At 43.0% G+C, this 22,831-nt stretch overlaps 1 protein-coding gene across 5 annotated transcripts in view; it reads left to right on the top strand.

The window, feature by feature from the left end:
- The window catches only part of ankrd13b (ankyrin repeat domain 13B), a 421,315-nt gene that overhangs the window by 233,888 nt on the left and 164,596 nt on the right, over nucleotides 1-22,831 (top strand). For all 5 annotated transcript variants that reach the window (XM_048557095.2, XM_059655241.1, XM_048557094.2 and 2 more), the window contains exon 2: nucleotides 13,986-14,121. In XM_048557095.2, the coding sequence (XP_048413052.1) occupies nucleotides 13,986-14,121 (136 nt within the window). The remainder of the gene's footprint in view (nucleotides 1-13,985; nucleotides 14,122-22,831) is intronic.

The following is a 22,831-nucleotide window of genomic DNA, read 5'->3' as shown; positions in this document are numbered from 1 at the left end:
CATCAGGAGGTTGTCCGTAGGCTTGCAGTAAAGTGAGGTACTGAGTTGTCCATCCCTGATTGAGATGTGTGTCCAAGAATGAGACTGATTGTAACGAGTAGTCTGATGGTGGGATGAAACTTGTTGATATTGTTATGTAGTTGTTTCGGCAATTCCTTGCCATGAGTCCAATGGAAGAAAATGTCTTCAATGTATCCGGTGTATAGCGTTGGTCGCGTTGGTCCAATGGAAGAAAATGTCTTCAATGTATCTGGTATATAGCGTTGGTCGGCGGTCCTGCACAGCAAAGAACATCTTTCTCGAACTTGTGCATGGAATTGTTGGCACAGTGGGGAGCACATTTGGTCACCGTGGCTGTTCCTTATATCTGGATGAAGAACTGGTTGTTGAAGTCATTGTGGTCTAGGATGAAGCAAATGATTTGTAGGATGGCGTCTGAAAACTGGCCATACCATTACACATAGGTTACGCACCCGTCACGTACACACGTACGTACACTCATGTGATTCGGCTGATGTTGTCTATCTCTTATGCTGCAGGCAAGGATGCCCACTCATACCAGTTGTATAACCCTTTGATCTCTCTGCCCTTCATCTCTCTGCCTATAATCTCTGTGTCTGTGTACTCTCCCCTCAGTGCACTTGATGAAGGGGCTGCACTCCCAAAGTGTGTGAATTCAAACCAACCTGCTGGACTACAACCTGGTGATGAGCCATTTCGACTTTTTCTAGCCCAGTCCAAAACTAGTGTTTGAGATTGAAACTAATTTCGAGCAAACTGTTCAAACAGGCATAATAAAAAGTTTATATCATACCAAAATTCTGCTACCAGGAAATTTGATAATTTTTTAACAATTGGTTCATAGGATGGGGGTGATGCTGGCTGGACCACCATTTATAGTCCAACCCTAGTTGCCTTTGAGAAGGGAGCAGTGATCTGCATTCTAGAAGTGCTGCAGTCCATGTATACAAAGCAAAACCAAGAGAACAGTAGCCTAAAATTTTCTCATATTTGTCTCCTTGAGCCAAATAAGAAGCTCTAGACAACTGAAACTAAGACAAGTGAATCACGTTACTTCCACTGTGCTGTTCATAAACGCATTATTATAGCACTATCACTTTCCCCTCTATGCCATCTGAATGCATTTGTTGACGTAAATCAAATAGACAGGTTAACAAGTTTAATAATGTAACACAGAGTAGTAAAGTTGCAAAAAAGGGTATTTTTTTGCTTTTAGAGCAATCTATGGCTAAAATTAACTGTGAGATCAGTCTCCATACCATAGGCAGCAGGGATGTTGTACTTGTTGAACATTGTGGCAATGGTTCAACAACTAAAAAAGTGAATATTGGCTCTCAAGGTTCCATTTGTATTGGTAGTTCAAGAAGGAACATGAACTTGCATCTAAAAAACGTTGCTTTTGAGAACCTCACCAAACCTTGGAGATGTTTAGAGCCAATAAATAACCAGGTAAGGAGGTTTTATTTTTATTCATTTCTGGGATGTGGATGTCACTGGTTAGGCCAACACTAATTGCCAAGAGGGCAGTTAAGAGTCAGACACATTGCTCTGGGTCTGGAGTCACATATAGACAGATCAGGTAAGGATAACAGTTTCCATCTCCAAAGAATATTAGTGAACCAGATAAGTTTTGTGACCATTGACAAGTTTCATGGTCATCATTAGGTTCTTAAATTTTTCTAAATTCAAATTCAATTTCCACCATTTGCCATGGTGGGATTCAAATTTAGGCTCTGAGAACATTACCAGGGTCACTGTATTAATAATCTAGTGATAATGGCATGAGGGTACTGTTTCCCTTCTTTTAACTCCCTTAGGTGATCATTTTGTTTATTTTTAGGCCGTTGTTATATCTTGCTTCAATTAAAATGTGGGTTCAAAATTAAGGAACCAATTGTAAGATTTTCTTGAATGAAAGAAAAAGGTTTTTTTATTACTTCATTAACCTGAATAGGATAATAAAATGTGACATCAAACACACACAAACACAGATATAAAGTTTACAAAATGGAGAGTATCCAAATTCAAGGAAGACAAAAAGAATAAGTGCCGTAAAAATTCTTAGCGTCCTTAAGGTATAACAGCCACAAATGTTTAAGTGATGTCTTGTAGACTCAGCAACGCAAAACGTGTAAATTATCTTTGAGTTTTTGGTGAACGAATATTTCTCCAATTTTCTTTATCACTGCATTGTCTTTTAAGAGACTGAGAGAAATCAGGAAGCGAGACAGAATCTTTCAGTTCTGCTTTTACAGCACATTTCTCTTTCTCTGCTACACTGGCTAAGCTTGAAATATGGTTCACTTGTGACTAACTGTGTCTGGCATCATTTTTTTTCAAAGCTAGATAGATTGCCAGTATGACTTCAACCCATTATGCAAAACTAACCCATAAAAATATAAAAACAGGAGAATTGAGTTTCAATGCCTTTTGATAAATATGTTAGGGTTGGCTCAGACAGTTCTTTTTTATTGATAACTTCATAAGGCTCAATCTCTGGTCAGCTAACTTTTTCAACCATATTAAGTTAGTGTTTTCTTCTGTTTTAGAACCATTTCATGAAGGTCCCATGTGTTGAGATCAGATAATGGAATTTGAAAATTGATGGTCTATATTTTGCCACTATCATAGCATTATTAGCAGAAGAACGGTATACAAATAGTATTTATCTGTTTTGTCAAAGGTAGGCATTCCATTACAATATTGATCTTAAATAAAAGTACAATTATTAGGACAACAACGAACATTCTGCTTTCACTCTCGTCACCCTCATGTGGTTGGCTATGGCAGACAGATTTGCTCCCTGGGCAGCACCTTCGTGCTGAGCCTAAGCTCTTCGCTGCCCAGTTCTATAGGCCATGTACCACACCGAGGCATTACCACAAACTGGATTTATAGGAGATCAGTGGATCGTAATCTGTTGTTCACCTACTGCAGCATGTTTGGACTTACATTCCTGCTATTCCCTCTCACTGAACTTTACAACAATCCAATTAGACTGATTGAGATTTGAAACTTTGTCCAGTTCTTTTGATCTCCCAGTGGATGGCTCTGTTTCTATCTCACTGGTATGTCCCCTGGTGTTGTCTGCTCTGGGGTATCCCCTCGCTTTATGGTGAGAATGGGGTTTCCCCTTTATTTATTTCACCTTTTCTGGAACATTATTGCCCTCAGGTGGATGGTTAGCTTCTGCTACACTGTACTGTGGTTCTTGCACTAAGTGAGTCTTCACCTTGACTTTCTCTTGGCTTGTTTGAGAATAGTGTGATGCTCACTCAACATTGCACTGAGGTGATAGTTGAGATAACTTACTCAAGTACCTGGAACAGGGCCTAAATCCGTGATCCTCTGACGTAGAGCCAAGAGAGCGATTATTGCTAATTCAGCTGAACTATCTTTATCTCTTTAATTTCTAAGACAGGACAGTAAGCCTGTCAACAAAAAAAAGCCTACATTGAATATTGATCATTTACCCTTCTACATCTAACAAGTTGACTTTTAGTGTAATCTCAAGTCTTCATCTGTTAGAATATATACCTGTTCATTCAACTCATATTTCAAAGAGAGAATATAATGAGTTTATGGTATAATAGCAAGGGATCTGTGTTTGATAAAAGTTGAAAGAACTGCAGAGTTGTAAATCAGGAATAAAACAAAAATTGCTGGAAAAGCTCAGCAGGCCTGGCAGCATCTGTGAAGAAAAAAATCTGAGTTAATTTTTCAGGTCTGGTGACCCTTCCTCAGGACTCAGATCTCTATTTGATATTAAGCTGGCGGAAGCAATTAAAAATAACTCAAGCTTCATTTTTAGGAGAGACTAGAGACACTAAATCTGTTAATAAAACTGACTGTTAAACTGAAAAAAAAATCAACAGCAGTGAATTTGTTCAAAATATTGCTGAAAGCAATTTCAGCTGCCAGTTTTAGTGCACTAGCGCTCCCACTGATATCTGAATATATAAGGCTGAATTATTGCGGGAGTGTAGAGGCACATTTTAATGTGCATATGGACACACTTTGATTATTTTTTGTGGGAATCCTATCTTTCTCTGCTTTTGCAACCCCTCTCCACTTTCTTCTAGCCTATTTGTGGGCTGGGAATGCCATATGTGTAGGACAAAACTCATCCCCAATGAAGTATCAGAGATAATGGGAACTGCAGATGCTGGAGAATTCCAAGATAATAAAATGTGAGGCTGGATGAACACAGCAGGCCAAGCAGCATCTCAGGAGCACAAAAGCTGACGTTTCGGGCCTAGACCCTTCATCAGAGAGGGGGATGGGGAGAGGGAACTGGAATAAATAGGGAGAGAGGGGGAGGCAGACCGAAGATGGAGAGTAAAGAAGATAGGTGGAGAGAGTGTAGGTGGGGAGGTAGGGAGGGGATAGGTCAGTCCAGGGAAGACGGACAGGTCAAGGAGGTGGGATGAGGTTAGTAGGTAGCTGGGGGTGCGGCTTGGGGTGGGAGGAAGGGATGGGTGAGAGGAAGAACCGGTTAGGGAGGCAGAGACAGGTTGGACTGGTTTTGGGATGCAGTGGGTCGGGGGGAAGAGCTGGGCTGGTTGTGTGGTGCAGTGGGAGGAGGGGGCGAACTGGGCTGGTTTAGGGATGCCGTAGGAGAAGGGGAGATTTTGAAACTGGTGAAGTCCACATTGATACCATATGGCTGCAGGGTTCCCAGGCGGAATATGAGTTGCTGTTCCTGCAACCTTCGGGTGGCATCATTGTGGCACTGCAGGAGGCCCATGATGGACATGTCCTCTAGAGAATGGGAGGGGGAGTGGAAATGGTTGGCGACTGGGAGGTGCAGTTGTTTGTTGCGGACTGAGCGGAGGTGTTCTGCAAAGCGGTCCCCAAGCCTCCGCTTGGTTTCCCCAATGTAGAGGAAGCCGCACCGGGTACAGTGGATGCAGTATACCACATTGGCAGATGTGCAGGTGAACCTCTGCTTAATGTGGAATGTCATCTTGGGGCCTGGGATGGGGGTGAGGGAGGAGGTGTGGGGACAAGTGTAGCATTTCCTGCGGTTGCAGGGGAAGGTGCCGGGTGTGGTGGGGTTGGAGGGCAGTGTGGAGCGAACAAGGGAGTCACGGAGAGAGTGGTCTCTCCGGAAAGCTGACAGGGGAGGGGATGGAAAAATGTCTTGTCCCACCCACAGCCTCCAACCTCATCGTTCCCCAACCCCGCACGGCCCGTTTCTATCTTCTTCCCAAAATCCACAAACCTGCCTGCCCTGGTCGACCCATCGTCTCAGCCTGCTCCTGCCCCACCGAACTCATCTCCACCTATCTGGACTCCATTTTCTCCCCTTTGGTCCAGGAACTCCCCACCTACGTCCGTGACACCACCCACGCCCTCCACCTCCTCCAGGGCTTCCAATTCCCTGGCCCCCAACACCTCATATTCACTATGGACGTCCAGTCCCTGTACACCTGCATTCCGCATGGAGATGGCCTCAAGGCCCTCCGCTTCTTCCTGTCCCGCAGGCCCGACCAGTCCCCCTCCACCGACACTCTCATCCGCCTAGCTGAACTCGTCCTCACACTCAACAACTTCTCTTTTGACTCCTCCCACTTCCTACAGACTAAAGGGGTGGCCATGGGCACCCGCATGGGCCCCAGCTATGCCTGCCTCTTTGTAGGTTACGTGGAACAGTCCCTCTTCCGCACCTACACAGGCCCCAAACCCCACCTCTTCCTCCGGTACATTGATGACTGTATCGGCGCCGCCTCTTGCTCCCCAGAGGAGCTCGAACAGTTCATCCACTTCACCAACACCTTCCACCCCAACCTTCAGTTCACCTGGGCCATCTCCAGCACATCCCTCACCTTCCTGGACCTCTCAGTCTCCATCTCAGGCAACCAGCTTGTAACTGATGTCCATTTCAAGCCCACCGACTCCCACAGCTACCTGGAATACACCTCCTCCCACCCACCCTCCTGCAAAAATTCCATCCCCTATTCCCAATTCCTCCGCCTCCGCCGCATCTGCTCCCACGATAAGACATTCCACTCCCCCACATCCCAGATGTCCAAGTTCTTCAAGGACCGCAACTTTCCCCCCACAGTGATCGAGAACGCCCTTGACCGCGTCTCCCGTATTTCCCGCAACACATCCCTCACACCCCGCCCCCGCCACAACCGCCCCAAGAGGATCCCCCTCGTTCTCACACACCACCCTACCAACCTCCGGATACAACGCATTATCCTCCGACACTTCCGCCATTTACAATCCGACCCCACCACCCAAGACATTTTTCCATCCCCTCCCCTGTCAGCTTTCCGGAGAGACCACTCTCTCCGTGACTCCCTTGTTCGCTCCACACTGCCCTCCAACCCCACCACACCCGGCACCTTCCCCTGCAACCGCAGGAAATGCTACACTTGTCCCCACACCTCCTCCCTCACCCCCATCCCAGGCCCCAAGATGACATTCCACATTAAGCAGAGGTTCACCTGCACATCTGCCAATGTGGTATACTGCATCCACTGTACCCGGTGCGGCTTCCTCTACATTGGGGAAACCAAGCGGAGGCTTGGGGACCGCTTTGCAGAACACCTCCGCTCAGTCCGCAACAAACAACTGCACCTCCCAGTCGCCAACCATTTCCACTCCCCCTCCCATTCTCTAGAGGACATGTCCATCATGGGCCTCCTGCAGTGCCACAATGATGCCACCCGAAGGTTGCAGGAACAGCAACTCATATTCCGCCTGGGAACCCTGCAGCCATATGGTATCAATGTGGACTTCACCAGTTTCAAAATCTCCCCTTCTCCTACGGCATCCCTAAACCAGCCCTGTTCGTCCCCTCCTCCCACTGCACCACACAACCAGCCCAGCTCTTCCCCCCGACCCACTGCATCCCAAAACCAGTCCAACCTGTCTCTGCCTCCCTCACCGGTTCTTCCTCTCACCCATCCCTTCCTCCCACCCCAAGCCGCACCCCCAGCTACCTACTAACCTCATCCCACCTCCTTGACCTGTCCGTCTTCCCTGGACTGACCTATCCCCTCCCTACCTCCCCACCTACACTCTCTCCACCTATCTTCTTTACTCTCCATCTTCGGTCCGCCTCCCCCTCTCTCCCTATTTATTCCAGTTCCCTCTCCCCATCCCCCTCTCTGATGAAGGGTCTAGGCCCGAAACGTCAGCTTTTGTGCTCCTGAGATGCTGCTTGGCCTGCTGTGTTCATCCAGCCTCACATTTTATTATCTCATCCCCAATGAAGTCATGTTCCCATTTCAATGGAAGATGAAAATCAGATTTCCTCCTGTGCACTGTTATCACCTTGTAGAATATCATTTTAGAAGCCCATTAAAAGGATGCCAAGTTAAGAACTTGTGACAAAAATGATAAATCTACTAAGCATTTAGTAACATGTGTAAATTTTTTCACACTTTCAGGATTATTATTGGGTGCTGTTTTCTAATGTAGATATGCTTTTAATTCAGTGATTCGTCTTGGCGATTCATCCTTTTAAAAACATTTCACCTTTCGCTGTAGTAAATTTCTAATCGAGAGAATATCATAATAAAGTGGAAAATGTTGTAAACTGTCCTTCAGCTGATGTTATTACCTTTTGTTCTGTGATTTAAATGGTTAACAATGGTGGCAAGCAAAAAAAAGCTATCTTTGACTCTTGAAGAAAATCTGACAGTGACACAACTTTGAAATTTAAAGGAATACTTTCCACTTTTTCCATCTCATAAAACATTCTATTGTTAGGAAAGCTGAGGCTATTCTAAAAAATTAGCAGCATTTCAAATAATTGGTTTCAGTACATAGGTATTCAATTCAGCAGAGATTAAAAGACACACTAAAGAAGGTGCCAAAATGGATTGTGCCTTTGATGTAGTAGGTTTTGTTTTGGTGGGAGCTAGAATTGCAAATATCACCTTTCAGAATGCATTTTTCTCAATATCAATGATAATATGTTTAATGGAACCTTCTGTTAGATGGTGAGAGGTTTATTTTCTTCAAAGAGGTGCAACATATTTTCCATTCATATTGCATGAAATCTGTTGCTTGTTCATGATGGTCACTGGGTGAGTTGCTATGTAGGATAAATCAGATCGTGGAGGGGACTTGGGATGGCAGGGGATGTGGGTTGGGGTAGTGAGGGGTGAGGAGCTTTAACAATATTAGGAGCTAACCTGCTGTCACAAAGAACTGAGATATGTCTTCTTAACAATTTAACTCACATCCCTCCTGTACTAGTTTACAGCTCGCAAACAGCATTGCAAGCCCAAATCCTACAGGTAAAGACAACATTCCCATCCAGAAATACTGTTTGCAAGCCATGAAATGGTTTGACTTGCAAAGCATACTCCCAAGAAGAAACTCCAACCCATTGCTACTTTTACTTTACATATTGTTTCCTTCACAAATGTTTCCTGGCCTAATTTTATTGAAGAATGCCCCTGTTATTGTAATATCAGTTTTACCTTAAGACTTGCAGTTGATTGAGGATGACACACTACATATATTTTAATTTGCTGAGAAGCTCGAAGTCAGAACTCATTCGACAGCAACAGCACAACCATCAAGCCTATTTTGAGAATCATAAAAGTAAAACTGCTGGAAATAATATACATCCCTTCTCGACTTCTGTTTGCAAGGAGAGGAAAAATTTGTTTACTTGTACACAAAGAGTGCCTTTCATAACTAGAGGATGTATGAATTCAGTTTGCTATGAACTAATACATTGGAGTTAAGTGACTGTTATAAAGTAAGAAATGTGGCAATCGGTTTGCACACAACAAGCTTTGAACAACCAATAACATGATCATGATGAGTAATCTGCTACTTTAAGTGATAAGGGACAAATATTCATCATGATATCTTTCTTTGAAACATAGTCATGACGTCTTTAATGCCAAATGAGGGGTCATATGTGTTTAATGCATCATCTCAGAGATGACACCTCTAAAATGTAATATTCCCCATGGCTGTACTGGTGTGTCAGCCTGGATAACTTGTTCAAGTCTCTGGACTGGTATTTGAATCTTCAATCTTCTGATTCAGAGGCTAAAGTGCTACTACTGAGCCACATCTTCCTGTTTAATAAAGACATATTTTTAAACCATGCAGTTTAGTAATGAATTGCAAAAATTGAGTCATTGCTGAATAACAATCCCACAAAGGTGCACTGTGCAAAATGTACATTGTATCTCCCACTATTTCAGAATAAAACTTCTTTAAAAATTTTATAAAACTGTTGCATTAAGTATTTTAGCTTCCGATTTTAGTAACTGTATGATATGCTAAAATGTACAATTCTATCATCATGGCTTAAGACAGCAGTCAGTGTCTATATATTTTACCATAGGAATGTATGATATTGTCAATGATCATTCAATTGAATTATACTTTTGTAAATCACTATCACTGGATGATTGCCTGCTTTTTAAATTATTGTTCTAGGAGCATTTATCTAGGGTAGCTCCCTGGGCTTAAAATATGCACATGATTGCTTCAGACCATACATTAGAGTGAAAATACCACTGTAAATGTCAATGATCAGTATACAAGGTACAATTAGAATCATGTGAATCATTTCTTTTCTCTCTGTTATTCATTCATGCGATGTGGCCATTGCTGGCTGGATGATCATTTCTTACCCTAGTTGCCCTTGAGAAAGTGGTGGTGAGCTGACTTCTTGAACCACTACAGTCCATCTGATGTAGGTAGACCCACAATGCTATTAGAGAGGGGGCTCCAGTCATATGACCTAACAAATTTGAAGAAATGGCAATACATTTCTAAATTAGAATGGTCAGTGGCTTGGAGGGGAACTTGGCGGTGGTCATATTTTATCTGTTGCCCTTGTCTCGCTAGATGGTAGTGGTCAAGAGCTTGGAATGTGCTGTCAAAGGAGCCTTCTGCAGTCCATCTTGCAAATAGTACACACTGCTGCTACTGAGCATCAATGGTGAGAGGAGTGAATGAGATGCCAATCAAGCAGGCTACTTTGTTGTATGGTAACTGTTCCAGAGTTTCAGTTATCCAGAGACAAGAAAGTCTGATTCATTATTCAGAGGATTTTAAGCTGCCCAAGTGGTGAAATTTAGAGAGTTAAAATGCAAATTATCTCCAGCAGCACCCTTAGCTTGCCATATCTGCATAATGCCCCATCAGTGCTAATATTATCCACCAAACCTGTCAACATTTGCACAAATCACCTTCTTTGGACCTGCTGAGAAGATATCAACACTTAAAGGTATGTGATAAATGTCAGACCCAGCAGATAAAATTATTCATTTTAAAATCTAACACGTTAGCTGTACTAATTCCATTTTTAGACATGCTGTCAGTCTTTTAAGAATTTCTCTTTGAGTCCAGATCAAGGCAGTTGAATACCTTCATGGTTGTTGCAACCTGTATCATCCCATTAGCTCATGGATTTCCTCCAGGAAACACAATGTTCCCTGGGAACATCTGTTCTTATGAAAATGCTTGCTTTGTGATCATTTATTGAAACAGGAGCTGCTTTCAACGCTTGTTCTTCTTTTGCCTTGCCATAAAATTGATCTTCGACATTGTTGTCTTGCCTTTGAGAATAAGATCCATGTTGGCTACAGCAGCATGTGCTCCATCCACAAGCTCACACTGACACTGGCCATTGTTCTTTGATGTGCATCCCAAGGAATTATGGGTACAGTCTGAGCCACAATTCATTTCTGAGAAGAGGCAGTGGCCTAGTGGTAAATGGCCTCTGGACTAATGATCCAGAGACATCAGGCTGATGCCCTGGTGACATGGGGTCAAATGTCACCATGGCTGATGGGCGAAATTCAAATTAATGATAATGCTGACCTATTGGTGACCATTATTGTAAAAATGTCCTGTTTTCTTCACCTGGCCTGGCCTGCCCATGACCCCAGGCTGACAGTAATGTGGTTAACTCTGAATTGGTTGGTGAAATGGCCCCTAGCAAGCCTGGCTGATAGGGATGAGCAGTCGATGCTGGTCCAGGCATGTCCACACCACATGAATGAATAAAGGTAAAAAAAACTATCCATCTCATCAACAGGTGAGGAAAAGATTCAATTTTGCTTGGATTAATTCTGAAGCTCTGTCTGTCCTCTCAGGTAGAGTGTTAATTTAAGAGCAGCAGGAGGGTTTATCCCTGGTGTGCTGGTCAATAGTCATCCCATGGTCACTATCACAAGCACACTCTATATGTTGAGTGTTACCTTGGTGTTTGTGGGAGCCGGCTGTGCACAATTTGACTGCTGCATTACCTACATTACTACAGTGTGGCTACACGTCTAAAGTATTTCATTTCCTGTAGACCACTCACATAAATACAGTGATCATGAGGAGTAATAAAAACATAAGTCTTTATTTTCCTTCATTTCTTTTTATCGTTACACCAGAAATATCATTTCCTTTGCTGAGATCGTGCTCCAATGCTGGGCAAGTATAAAGATGAGTGCTTTGTTATGAAGTTGAGATTCTCAGCCAGATTCAAGAAGGATAGCCGTGATGCTGATTCTTCCTAAAATTACCACTTCCCATTTCTCATTACACTTGTAGGAATGCAACTGCTGAATCTTCCTACAACCACCAGGAACAACAGGAATTCTCCACAGCAAGTCCTGGTGTTCCATCTAAATCCAAACATTCTGAAAAATTTCAGTACATCAAAAATAACACCCACAATCCAGACATTAGATGGAAGTGCAATAGTGACAGACTGATTTCTTTTTCACAGTCTTACATACACAATGTAATATCCTCAGTGTGCAAAAAAAATACTGTGCAGATGCAGTCTGTGGTGGATCACACCGAAAAGCCTGGAGCTTTGCAGAAAATAAATTGTTTTTGATATTGAAGATGTTACTTCAATTATGGCTAAAACAAATTTGGAAGTTAAAAATGTTTGCAAACATTGAAACCTTAAAATAGCAAGATTTGACAAAAGCATTCTCAGGCAATGTTGTAAATCACCTTGTGTTACTTGTCAGATGATGATCAAAATGGCACATTCTGCCTCTCGATTTCTTCCTCCGTGTACAGAAACGGTGGCTTAAAAATTATAGATGACAATGAGAAGACTGTTTAGAAAATGAACAAGAAGAATTGCCATGTTCTTTTCTGTTGTGGCAACCTGCAATGGATTGATGAATGGCCAAGACAAGACCATCCATTCAGTACAAATGGAACAAATGTCAAATGCATTATTGCTCAGTGCAAGATCAATTGCACTTCAAAATAAAACCAAATTCTGCTCTTCTCTGTTTTACCTGTGGAGCGTCTGCAAGGGCCTGGCTCCACAGGAAAGCTTATTACAGTTCTGTTACTAAGCGTTTGGATCCGTTACAACAGTTCAGCGGTGCTTGATGATACCTGTGGTAAAATCTTCATCAGAGCAGCTAGTAAATGTCGTAAATGTGTCCGACCGGAGTTTAGAAAGATGAGAGGGGTTTTGATTGAAATGTATAAAATTCTAACAGGACTGGACAGACTAGATATAGGGAGGATATTTTCCCTGGTTGTGGAGTCAAGAGCCAGGGGACACAGTCCAAGCCTTATGACTGAGATGAGGAAAAATGTCTTCACACAGAACATTGTGAGGCCAAGGCACTGAATATAATCAAAAAAAAGGAGCGAGATCAATTTGTAGATTTTAAAGGTGTCAAGGAAGATCAGAATCTGGCCTCCAGGTGAAGGGTCAGCCATGATCCTACCATTGCACCCCAGTAATGATCTCCTGCAACCACTTCCAACAGGCAGAAGATACAGAAGCCTGAACACACACACAGGCCGTTAGCAGACTGTTGGATGGACTCTAGCCCCAAATAATGCAACCTGCAATGTAACCTGTATGCCTCTAAGTCTTTTTGATCTGCACATCCTTAACTTGCTGAGATTTGCCTGTACAGCTTGTAAACAAAACTTTTCACTTTTTTTTGCTTTATTATCACAGTTACCAATCAATTGAATAGCAGATCAAGGTCAAAGGGCCAAATGGTTTACTCCTGCACTTATTTTCAATGTTTTAATATTAACTTCTCTCTAAATGATCAAGTCTTAAGTCACTCAGTTCAAGGGCAGTTAGGGAGGGGTAACAAACGCTGCCTTTGCTGGCAATGCACACATCGCATTAAAAATTCAAGAAAATCCATGGGCATTCTTTCTAAATAAAACTACTCATCTGAATGTAGAGCCAAAGGGAGCAGGCAGCCTCCTCCCAGCATATATTCAGAGAATGGTGATTTCTGTCATTGACTGCTATCGCAGGAATATTCACCAACATTCTCTCCCTACTTACCACAGCCACTACCAACTCCTCATCTGATCATTGCAACATCCCCCACTCAATCACTGCTACTATTGCCCCCACTTGTTCACAGCACCATCTCCCATCACCAATACTACCTCCCCATCTGATCACTACCAACGCCCCCTCAGCTGATTGCTGCCAGTAACTTCCCACTTATTCAGCACAGCAATCAGAGTCACTACCTTCCTCCCTGATTGACTCCACCACACTACCCTCTGGTAATGCTGACGTCCCGGACTGACTGCCCACCTGCCAGTTTCAACTTCTTTCATTACCCGAGAATCACGACTGCCGCAACTTCAATTATGCTTTAGTCACAATTTCCCAGCTGAATGTTTGGCGACTGAGCCTATAGGCACTCCAGGTCAGCATGACATGTGATGCTAGCTGTCATTGAAAAGGAATTGTCTAGTTTCTTGAGGCAAATGGAGGAATTAATGAAAGTACTAAAAAGGACCTAGTCCCATTGACTGTATGTCAGCCCAGATTCTTGCACAGTGCAGCACAGCTTAAAATTGGTTTTGGTTCAGCTCGTAATAGTAATATCAAAACTGAGCATCCCTCAGAAAGTGAGCTTGTTATTGCTGTGACCAATTTTGCTTTGTTGTGCTAACTTATCAATCGAAGAAGCAAGAAGATGAAGTAACAATTGCTGAACGTGTCCTTTGATTGGCAGGTTGACATTGAACAACTTGACCCAAGAGGTCGGACTTCATTGCACCTTGCTATTACGCTTGGATACCTGGAGTGTACAAGAGTATTACTAAAACATGGCGCTGATGTTAGTAAGGAAAATCGTAATGGATGGACAGGTACAGTAATAAGTTACACACAATTAATAGAGTTAAATCCTCTTTGAAAATACTGTTGAATTATTGTTTTGAGTATCTTGCTGAACTTTTTCACTTCTTCAGCATCTCACAGTAGTCTCTGTGAATGGAGTTGTTCCCCTTCATTGGAGCCTGTACCCTTTCCATTATCTGCACCTTCAGAATTACATGATTCACTCTTATTCTGTGGTTATACCTCTTCTGGATTGATTATAGTCTCAAGCAACTATTCCACCCTGTTAAAATTCAAAAGAATATTCAGTCAGTATATGTGCAAGTTAAAATAACCAAAATAATTGTTCAGAATTCTATCAAAGTTAAAACATGATAAAGTACAAACAATATTATTATGTACAGATCTTAAAGGTAGAAAAGATGTGGAATGAGATTTATTCACTTTCTCAAGAAAGGTTTTTGAAAAATAATACTGCCTGGATTGTGAAATTCTGCCCATATTTGAAGTCCTGCTCTGTTTTGGCCTCTGTCAGTTGAGCTTGAATTATAAGGACACAGGATTTAGGAGTAGGAGTAGGCTATTTGGTCCTTTGAAGTTACTTTGTCATTCATGATCATAGATGACCTAGTGTGGTCTCAATTCCAGTTTTCTGTTTGTCCCTTATAATCCTTGACTCCATTGTCTATTAAAAATCTATCTAACTAAGCTTTGAATAAATTCAATGACCCAATGACACATATTTTAAGTGAACTGTAAGCCTCATATTATAGAGTCTTTGTCCCCAAATTTCAAAATGAAGAGTCTTAACGAGCTCCTGTTCTTATCCAGTTATTTTCCAGTTAGTTTCTGGTCAAATTTGATGGGACTGATATTCAAGGAAGAAATATTAATCTTTCAGTAGTCACAATATGTCCACATTGTTAACTATTTTTACTGAAACAATCAGCAAGACAGATCTGTACTGAGAGGCAAAATATAAAATCATCTACTTCCATGCATAAAGCTTTGCCTAATATTCAAATGTCTAGCCAGAGCAGATAAGCCATTCATTTATTTAACTGACAGGAAAACAGATATCACTCCACATTAAATGCAGCTATTTAGCAATTTAAAACTCCAAACTAATATTATCAAGGGCACAAAGACAGTTGAATAATAAGCATTGTTTAGTCTTTTGCAAACACAGCTAGAAGCAAAACTGTATTTTTGTGATATATTCAGCTGAATATTAGTCTTATTGTGAAGACTAAAATTGAAATCAGGAACCTCTGACGCACATAGCTAGAATTTCTCCCTTAACGTCCATGTATCCCAAGATTGTGACATTAAACCCACTTTCAGAGCTTTCTGAATGAGATTATCGATTCACCTGAATGGAGGAAGGTTTCAGTTTAGCTGATTGTGCCCATTAGAAAAAGGCTCTGGCTGGCTAAAACCTGGTAAATAGAATACAATGCTGTATTTATGTTAGCTAACTATCAGGGGAGCTATACTCATGGAGCAGAGTTGGAGAGACAGAGGTGGAGTACATAAATCATTTGAGACAGGCGTTTGGTAAGTGAGATAACAAAGTGTAGAGCTGGATGAACACAGCAGGCCAAGCAGCATCAGAGGAGCAGGAAAGCTGACATTTCGGGCCGAAACCCATGAGTGAAACTAGTTTGGGAAGAGTAGGCAGCTCCTGATCTTGGTTTCTAAAGCTCTCCATCAGAGGGGTTTGCCTCAGATTATGGCTGTACCTTCTGAAAGCTCGTTGTAGAGACCGATTGCAACCATTCATCAACTTCTCCATTTTTTTTGAGCGATGAAGGTGGTGAAAGTCATGCCAGATGGACATTGCCCAGTTTTACACACGGGCTTACTTACATTCAATGTTACACCTAGACCCATGGGGTACTCTACACTGTTAAACTCCCAGATGTGTCAGGATAAACTGGTTCCCTTTCGTATTCATCTACCCCCTTGGTTGATCACAACCAGGTCCATTTAAAAATGGATCCCTTCCCTTGTGGATTCCTTTCTCCCAGACCCATGTGAATTTATGTTTTAAATGGAGTCAGTTTAACCAGACTTCCTCAAGTTAACAAAGTGTGACCTTATTGATTTCCAAATGCGAGATGAATTAGAAACACATCCCACATCCAAACAGATTAGAAAAAAGAGGTGAGTCCATAAAGATAAAAGATTAAAAACAGAGATACAGATCAGTCTGTGAGTTGTACATGAAGATGAAAGATGGTGTGCCTATCGCAATGCCAGTATTGTTTCCGGTTGAACAGGTGACTGAGTGAGGGAACATTTCAATATGGAGCTGTCCTCCCAATACCGTTTTAAAAACAATGTCAAATAAAAGTAGGAAAAGCTACCAATCTATCCCTGCTGCAGAGGTAAAATCCATCTGCAGCGTCGCCTTTGGCTGCACTTGTACTCAGGCAAGGAGAGGTTTCAGTGCTTGTTGCCGTTGAGAGGCTGATGGGAAAACTCCGCCACCCCCCCCCCCCCACACACACACACACGATGATTGGCCCTGAAAATTCTTCCATAATTCTTGAACCCGTCACTCAGTTGTAGAATCATTGTCATGGAACAGATCCTTCGGCCCAAGCTGTCCACACTGACCATGTTCCCAAACTAAACTAGTTCCACCTGCTGCTCTTCCAAACCTTTCCTATTCATAACTTATCCAAATTTCTTCTAAATCTTGTAGCTCTATATGACAGTTCATTCCTCACACGAACCATTCTCAGTGTTTAGAAAAAGCCCCTGTTGTCCTTTCAAAATCTTTTTCCTCTCACCTTAAAAATATGACCCCTAGTTTTGAATCCCCCACCCTACAGAAAAGACCCTTGTCATTCACCCTATCAATGTCTCTCATGTTTTGATAAAACCTCAATAAGGTCACCCCTCAACCTGTTTCATCAAGAGGAACTGAGCTAACAAGTCCAGCAAATTGTGTGGTAACCTGTTATTCTCGCTGCTCTGCAGTTCAGCTGAGGTTCATTTTGTTTCTGTCCTTTATTACCTTGTGTTATCGTTTGACAGATAAAACATAAAGCAACTGATTGTCAATGCTTTGTGGGGAATTTGTTGTTCAACTGTCCCAATAAGCAGAGATTGCGATTGAGGTGCTTCATTTGTTTCACAATCTGGTTTAAGAGGTGTTGTCAGCACTGAAATTATAACAACTTGACTTATCATTAGTGTATACCACAACAGCATAATTCATAGGGATCTTATAATGCAGTGATAATATCTCCACCTTACAGCCAGGGAGTCTGGGTTCAAGCCCCACTTGCTCCAGCAGTGATGGCTCCTGTGTTCAAGCAGCCTCCCAATGCTCGTGGTAGAGGTCAACACATGATAATGGTCACATGGGTGTGACAGCAAAAGGAGTATACGATGAAAAGATCACTCGATAAGACAGAAGTATGTAATAGTGTCCCTGAACAAGATGATTAGAAATATCTTCTAATATTAGCCAGGTTTAGTTTATCCACTATACCCCCGAGCCAACTACACAAAATTATGCCAAATGCTTGAAAACTCTTTTACACGCATCCCCTCCAAATCAATACTTAATCCCGATTCATTGTTAACTGAGTTCCTCCTTCCTGAAAGAAATGTAAGATATGATTCAACTTCCCATTGACTGGCCGCAGATATTTTGGACAAGATTGAAGCAACAACTTCCCTAACACAAACCCCTCTTCAGAACACAATCAGAAATCTATCCTCCATTTTCGCTTCCCACCAAAGTTATCTTGTAGCAATCAATGCTACAAGCTCCTTGTTCAAAATTTTCACTCTTTGCCTCTCTGTTGTGCCTCCTTGTGAAAAGACTGAAGTCTTATCGAGTGATCTTTTCATCGTATACTCCTTTGCTGTCACACCCATGTGACCACTATCATGTGTTGGCCTCTACCATGAGCATTGGGAGGCTGCTTTGAATACAGGAGCCATCACTGCTTAACATGATCCCTTCAATACCTAACGCCTAGCTGTTGTCCAACCCAAAAGCACAGAGATTCAGAATTAATAACTCATCCAGTGGTCCACCAAAATAAGGTAATTTAATACAGACTGTGTTTGAATCTGACAGCTTTACCCTGGAAACCTGGGAACACATTCATGGACGCATTGAGGATTCTGTGTGTGTTTAAATTTTCATACATTAATCATTTTGAATTCAGGCTGTTCACTGGATTTTAAAATATAATTAATGAAGCATGACTGATATTAAATGTGAAAGTAGATCTTCTTTCCACAGAGTTCACAAAAGTTCAGAGAGGTAATATTTTATTATTTTATGTTTAATTTATTTCTCAAATGGAGTTTAGCATGAGAAAACTCTCTTATCCAGCGGATTATATAAAAAACAGAAAATAGTCAGGTAAGTGATGCAAATTTTGAAAAAGCTGAATGGGCTTTGGATTGCTTCAGCTATCTTAAATTTTCAAAGCATATTTTGGTATCCATGTCACCGACAACAGGGCACCAACAGAGCACCTACAGAGCACCAGCAAAGGGCAAATAGGACACACAGGGTACCAACAGAGAACCAACAGGGTACCAATAGAAAACCAACAGGGCAAGAATAGGAAACTAACAAGATGCAAATAGGGCACTAGCAGAGCACCAACAAGGCACCAACAGAGTACCAACAGAGCATCAACAGGGCACAGAGCACTAACAGACCATTAAGGGCCCCCTACAGGACACAACCGCATGTCTGTATGTGCAGCCCACAATATTCAGCCCAGGTTTCTCATCAGACAACAACGTGTTGCTAATTAAGGGGGGAAGTTTCACCTTACTAATGCCACAACACACCTCTTTAAGATTCAGCTTCCTATCTTTCCAAATGCACCAAACAGAGTCAACATGAGAATTCTTGACACGGGAATGTGAGTGGGTACCTGGTGACTTTAGCTCACTGCTGGCTGTGAGGAGCTTTGCATTGCTCAGCACCAAACAGCATCTCAGGCCTCGATTGCTGGGCAGCCTTCATCTATGAACATTGGCATTTGACATTTGCCAATGCTTCATAACCATCACAGCACCTCTCTGATACATGTGCAGGCCACTCAGGAAGGAGAGAATTACACTGCAGGGTGCATCGATATCTAGTGTTGAAAGGCCGCAGCAGGGGCACTTTGCATTGAAGGGATAGGCCCCCAGGCCATTGATTAGGGAAGGCTTCACCTTGGGGCTGTATGCTTTCTATTGCCTGTCTGCATGTTCGAAACAGCCATGCCTGGCCAGGCCATGTCTGTTAATGCTTTAGCAGAAACACCATCAGCCATCAGCCTGGGATGCTGACGGTCAGGGAGTTTGTCCAAGCACGCAGGGCAGAGAATGGGCAATGGTCAGCTCTGCATGGCCAGCATAGCCGGCAGGGGATTCCCATATTATCAGTCTCAGAGCTGCAAATGCAGTGGCCAGGCTCTGGTCCGTCATATTGTATTCATTGTTGCTGTCCATTGAAGCTGGTCAAAGTTCTGGGACAGATATAGTGCTGGGTGTCCATCTATTGATTGGGTGGGTGCAGGGGTGGCCTGTAGGGGCAGATCATTGCCAATTTGTGTGGGGCAGTCAAGGCTAGGAAGGGAGGGTGGAAAGCAGAGGCATCGTGGATGTGGGAATAAGGATGGTGATGGGGTGGCAGGGGGGAGATAAAGTTGTTTGAAGGAAACAGCATCACAGCACATAGAAAGCTACGGGAGTTGGGGAGGGAGTTATTAGCAATCGGGAAGTGTAGAGGATGGTGTATTTAGTGAGGGCTTAGGGGGTCAGGATGACTTTTGGAAGCAGAATTCAATGTTCTGCATTTCCACATTGAGATGGAGGGGAGAAATGGGTGGAAATAGGCTGCCAGGGTAGTGCCCTGAGGTGAAAGGGGACACAGAGGTTGGGGGGGGAGGCATGATGATGGAGCAGGCAATGGGGTTGTTGAAGATGTGGTTCCACAGCTTGTACTGGCTACAGCCTTCAGTACAGACCAGAGTGAGCACTGCACCATTGGAGCAGGCAATGAGATAGATGCTGAGGAACCAGGGGAATGGGAGAAGTTATCCAAAGAGGAGGATGAGAACATTGAGCTGGAGGAAGCTGTCCATGGGAATGATAGAGGTCATTGCATTAGGTGTTGCAAAGCAGACAGCACCTGAGAGACACTGAATTCCAGCTAAGGCAAGCTAGGTGCACAGAAAACCACCCTGGACGGGCAATGTTTCATTTAGTTTTACTTTAGTTTGCATTCTAGGGTAAAACTGCAGCCTGTATTTATTTCCTTTGTGCTTCCTTTGGTTGTCAATAAAAGCTCATTTTTGGAATTGTCCGATTGCTTGCCTGTCTATGATGTTCCCCTTGGACTGTGACAAAGTACAGGTGTCCAGTGGGAATTGGGAGAGCATGGTGCTGATTTACAGAGGGTGGTTAGATAGGAAGTAGCTAAGGACAGGTAAACCCAATGGCATATTGTTAAACAATGACTAGAGGAGAAAGAATGGGATTGAGGGAGTGTAGGCCATTCTGACTATGTGCCGCAAGCAATGTAACTGCGTGCCATTACGTTGTTGATGACCGGTATTGCCAGGTTGCCACCATTTGTCCAGGTACACAGTGGCCTTTCAGAACTGGCCCAAGCAAAAGGAATTTGCTGGTTTTTTTGTGAATATCCATTAAGTGGTGAGTTGTTTCAGAAATGGAACATGGCCAGATGGGACTAGAATTGGATGTGAGAGATGCTGTGAGGTGGCAGGGTGAGGTAGCTAATGAGACATGTTTGATAAGATTTGTTGAGAAATTTGACTGGGGTTTGCTGCAAGAATCTCTTCAAAAAACTTGATTCAACTCACACTTATTCTTAAAAGGTTCAGTAGAGACAGCCCACTCTTTATCTCCTCTCTTACAAAGTTGGACAAAGTCTAAAATTACCGCATGAAGTTGGAATGCAATATTTAAAATTATTTTCTAAATGCATTCCTTATGGAGTTTCAAAGTCAAGATGATACAGAGGAAGGCCATTTGGCTCATTGAACAAAGACTAACTCTGTGGAATAATCCACTGAAACGTATTGTCCCTTTCTTACCACTGTAGCCATGCAAGTCTACTTTCGTGTAGTGCCCGTGCAAGTTTCTTTTGATATTATTGGATCTGTAAATGATTTTCTTCAACATATAACAAAAATTCTGCCCCTTGGTAAAGAAAGCTAATGCTAGGAGAGTCTCCATCACTGCTCCATCAACATCCCATAATAGACGCCTCAGAAGAAAGCTGCTTTCAACACCAGTGTTAATGGGAACTGCAGATGCTGGAGAATCCAAGATAACAAAGTGTGGGGCTGGATGAACACAGCAGGCCAAGCAGCATCTCAAGAGCACAAAAGCTGACGTTTCGGGCCTAGACTCTTCATCAGAGAGGGGGATGGGGAGAGGGTTCTGGAATAAATAAGGAGAGAGGGGGAGGCGGACCGAAGATGGAGAGAAAAGAAGATAGGTGGAGAGGAGAGTATAGGTGGGGAGGTAGGGAGGGGATAGGTCAGTCCTCCCAGGTGCCTCCCAGTTGCGAACCATTTTAACTCCCCCTCCCATTCTTCGGACAACATGTCCATTATGGGCCTCCTGCAGTGCCACAAGGATGCCACCCAAAGGTTGCAGGAACAGCAACTCATATTCCGCTTGGGAACCCTGCAGCCCAATGGTATCAATGTGGACTTCACCAGCTTCAAAATCTCCCCTTCCCCCACCGCAAAACACAACCAGCCCAGCTCATCCCCTCCCTCCACTGCATCCCAAAACCAGCCCAGCCTGTCTCTGCCTCCCTAACCTGTTCTTCCTCTCACCCATCCCTTCCTCCCATCTCAAGTTGTACCTCCATTTCCTACCTACTAACCTCATCCCACCTCCTTGACCTGTCTGTCTTCCCTGGACTGACCTATCCCCCCCCTACCTCCCCACCCATACTCTCCTCTCCACCTATCTTCTTTTTTCTCCATCTTTGGTCCACCTCCCCCTCTCTCCCTATTTATTCCAGAACCCTCACCCCATCCCCCTCTCTGATGAAGGGTCTAGGCCCGAAACGTCAGCTTTTGTGCTCTTGAGATGCTGCTGGGCCTGCTGTGTTCATCCAGCTCCACACTTTGTTATCTTCAACACCAGTGTGATTTCTTACATCTACCCTGTGTGCTATAATCACAGAATCACAGAAATGTTAGGTGCGGAAGGAAGCCATTCTGTGTGTACTGGTTCTCCAGATGCATATCATGATCATTCTCTCACCTTTTCCTTGTAACCCTGCAAATTGTTTCAATTCAAATAATCACCTAATGCCCTTTCAAATGCCTTGATTGAACGTGCCTCCTCCACACATCCAAGCAGTGACACTAATCATTTACTGTGTGAAAAAAGATTTTTCCCACATTGCATTTGCTAATTTTGCAAATGACTTAAAATCTATATCCTCACTTTCTCAATCCTTTTATGAGTGTAAACAGTTTTTCACCCGATCTGTTCTGTCCAGCCCCCTCACAATTTTGAAAAGCTCTATCAAATCTCCTCTTAGCCTTCTCCTCTCGAGGGGACTTGGTCCCAATTTCACCAATCTATTTCTATAAGAGAAATTTCTCATCCTTGGAACCAATCTTTGTGAACATTTTCGGCACCCTCTCCAATCTGTGCATCTCCCTCCCGTAGCGTTGAACCCAGAACTGTTCACAAATCTCCAGCCAAGGTCTA

The sequence above is a fragment of the Stegostoma tigrinum genome, chromosome 27 (assembly GCF_030684315.1).
Source record: "Stegostoma tigrinum isolate sSteTig4 chromosome 27, sSteTig4.hap1, whole genome shotgun sequence".
Classification (NCBI taxonomy): Eukaryota; Metazoa; Chordata; class Chondrichthyes; order Orectolobiformes; family Stegostomatidae; genus Stegostoma; species Stegostoma tigrinum.
This window is presented reverse-complemented; position numbering and strand designations above follow the sequence as displayed.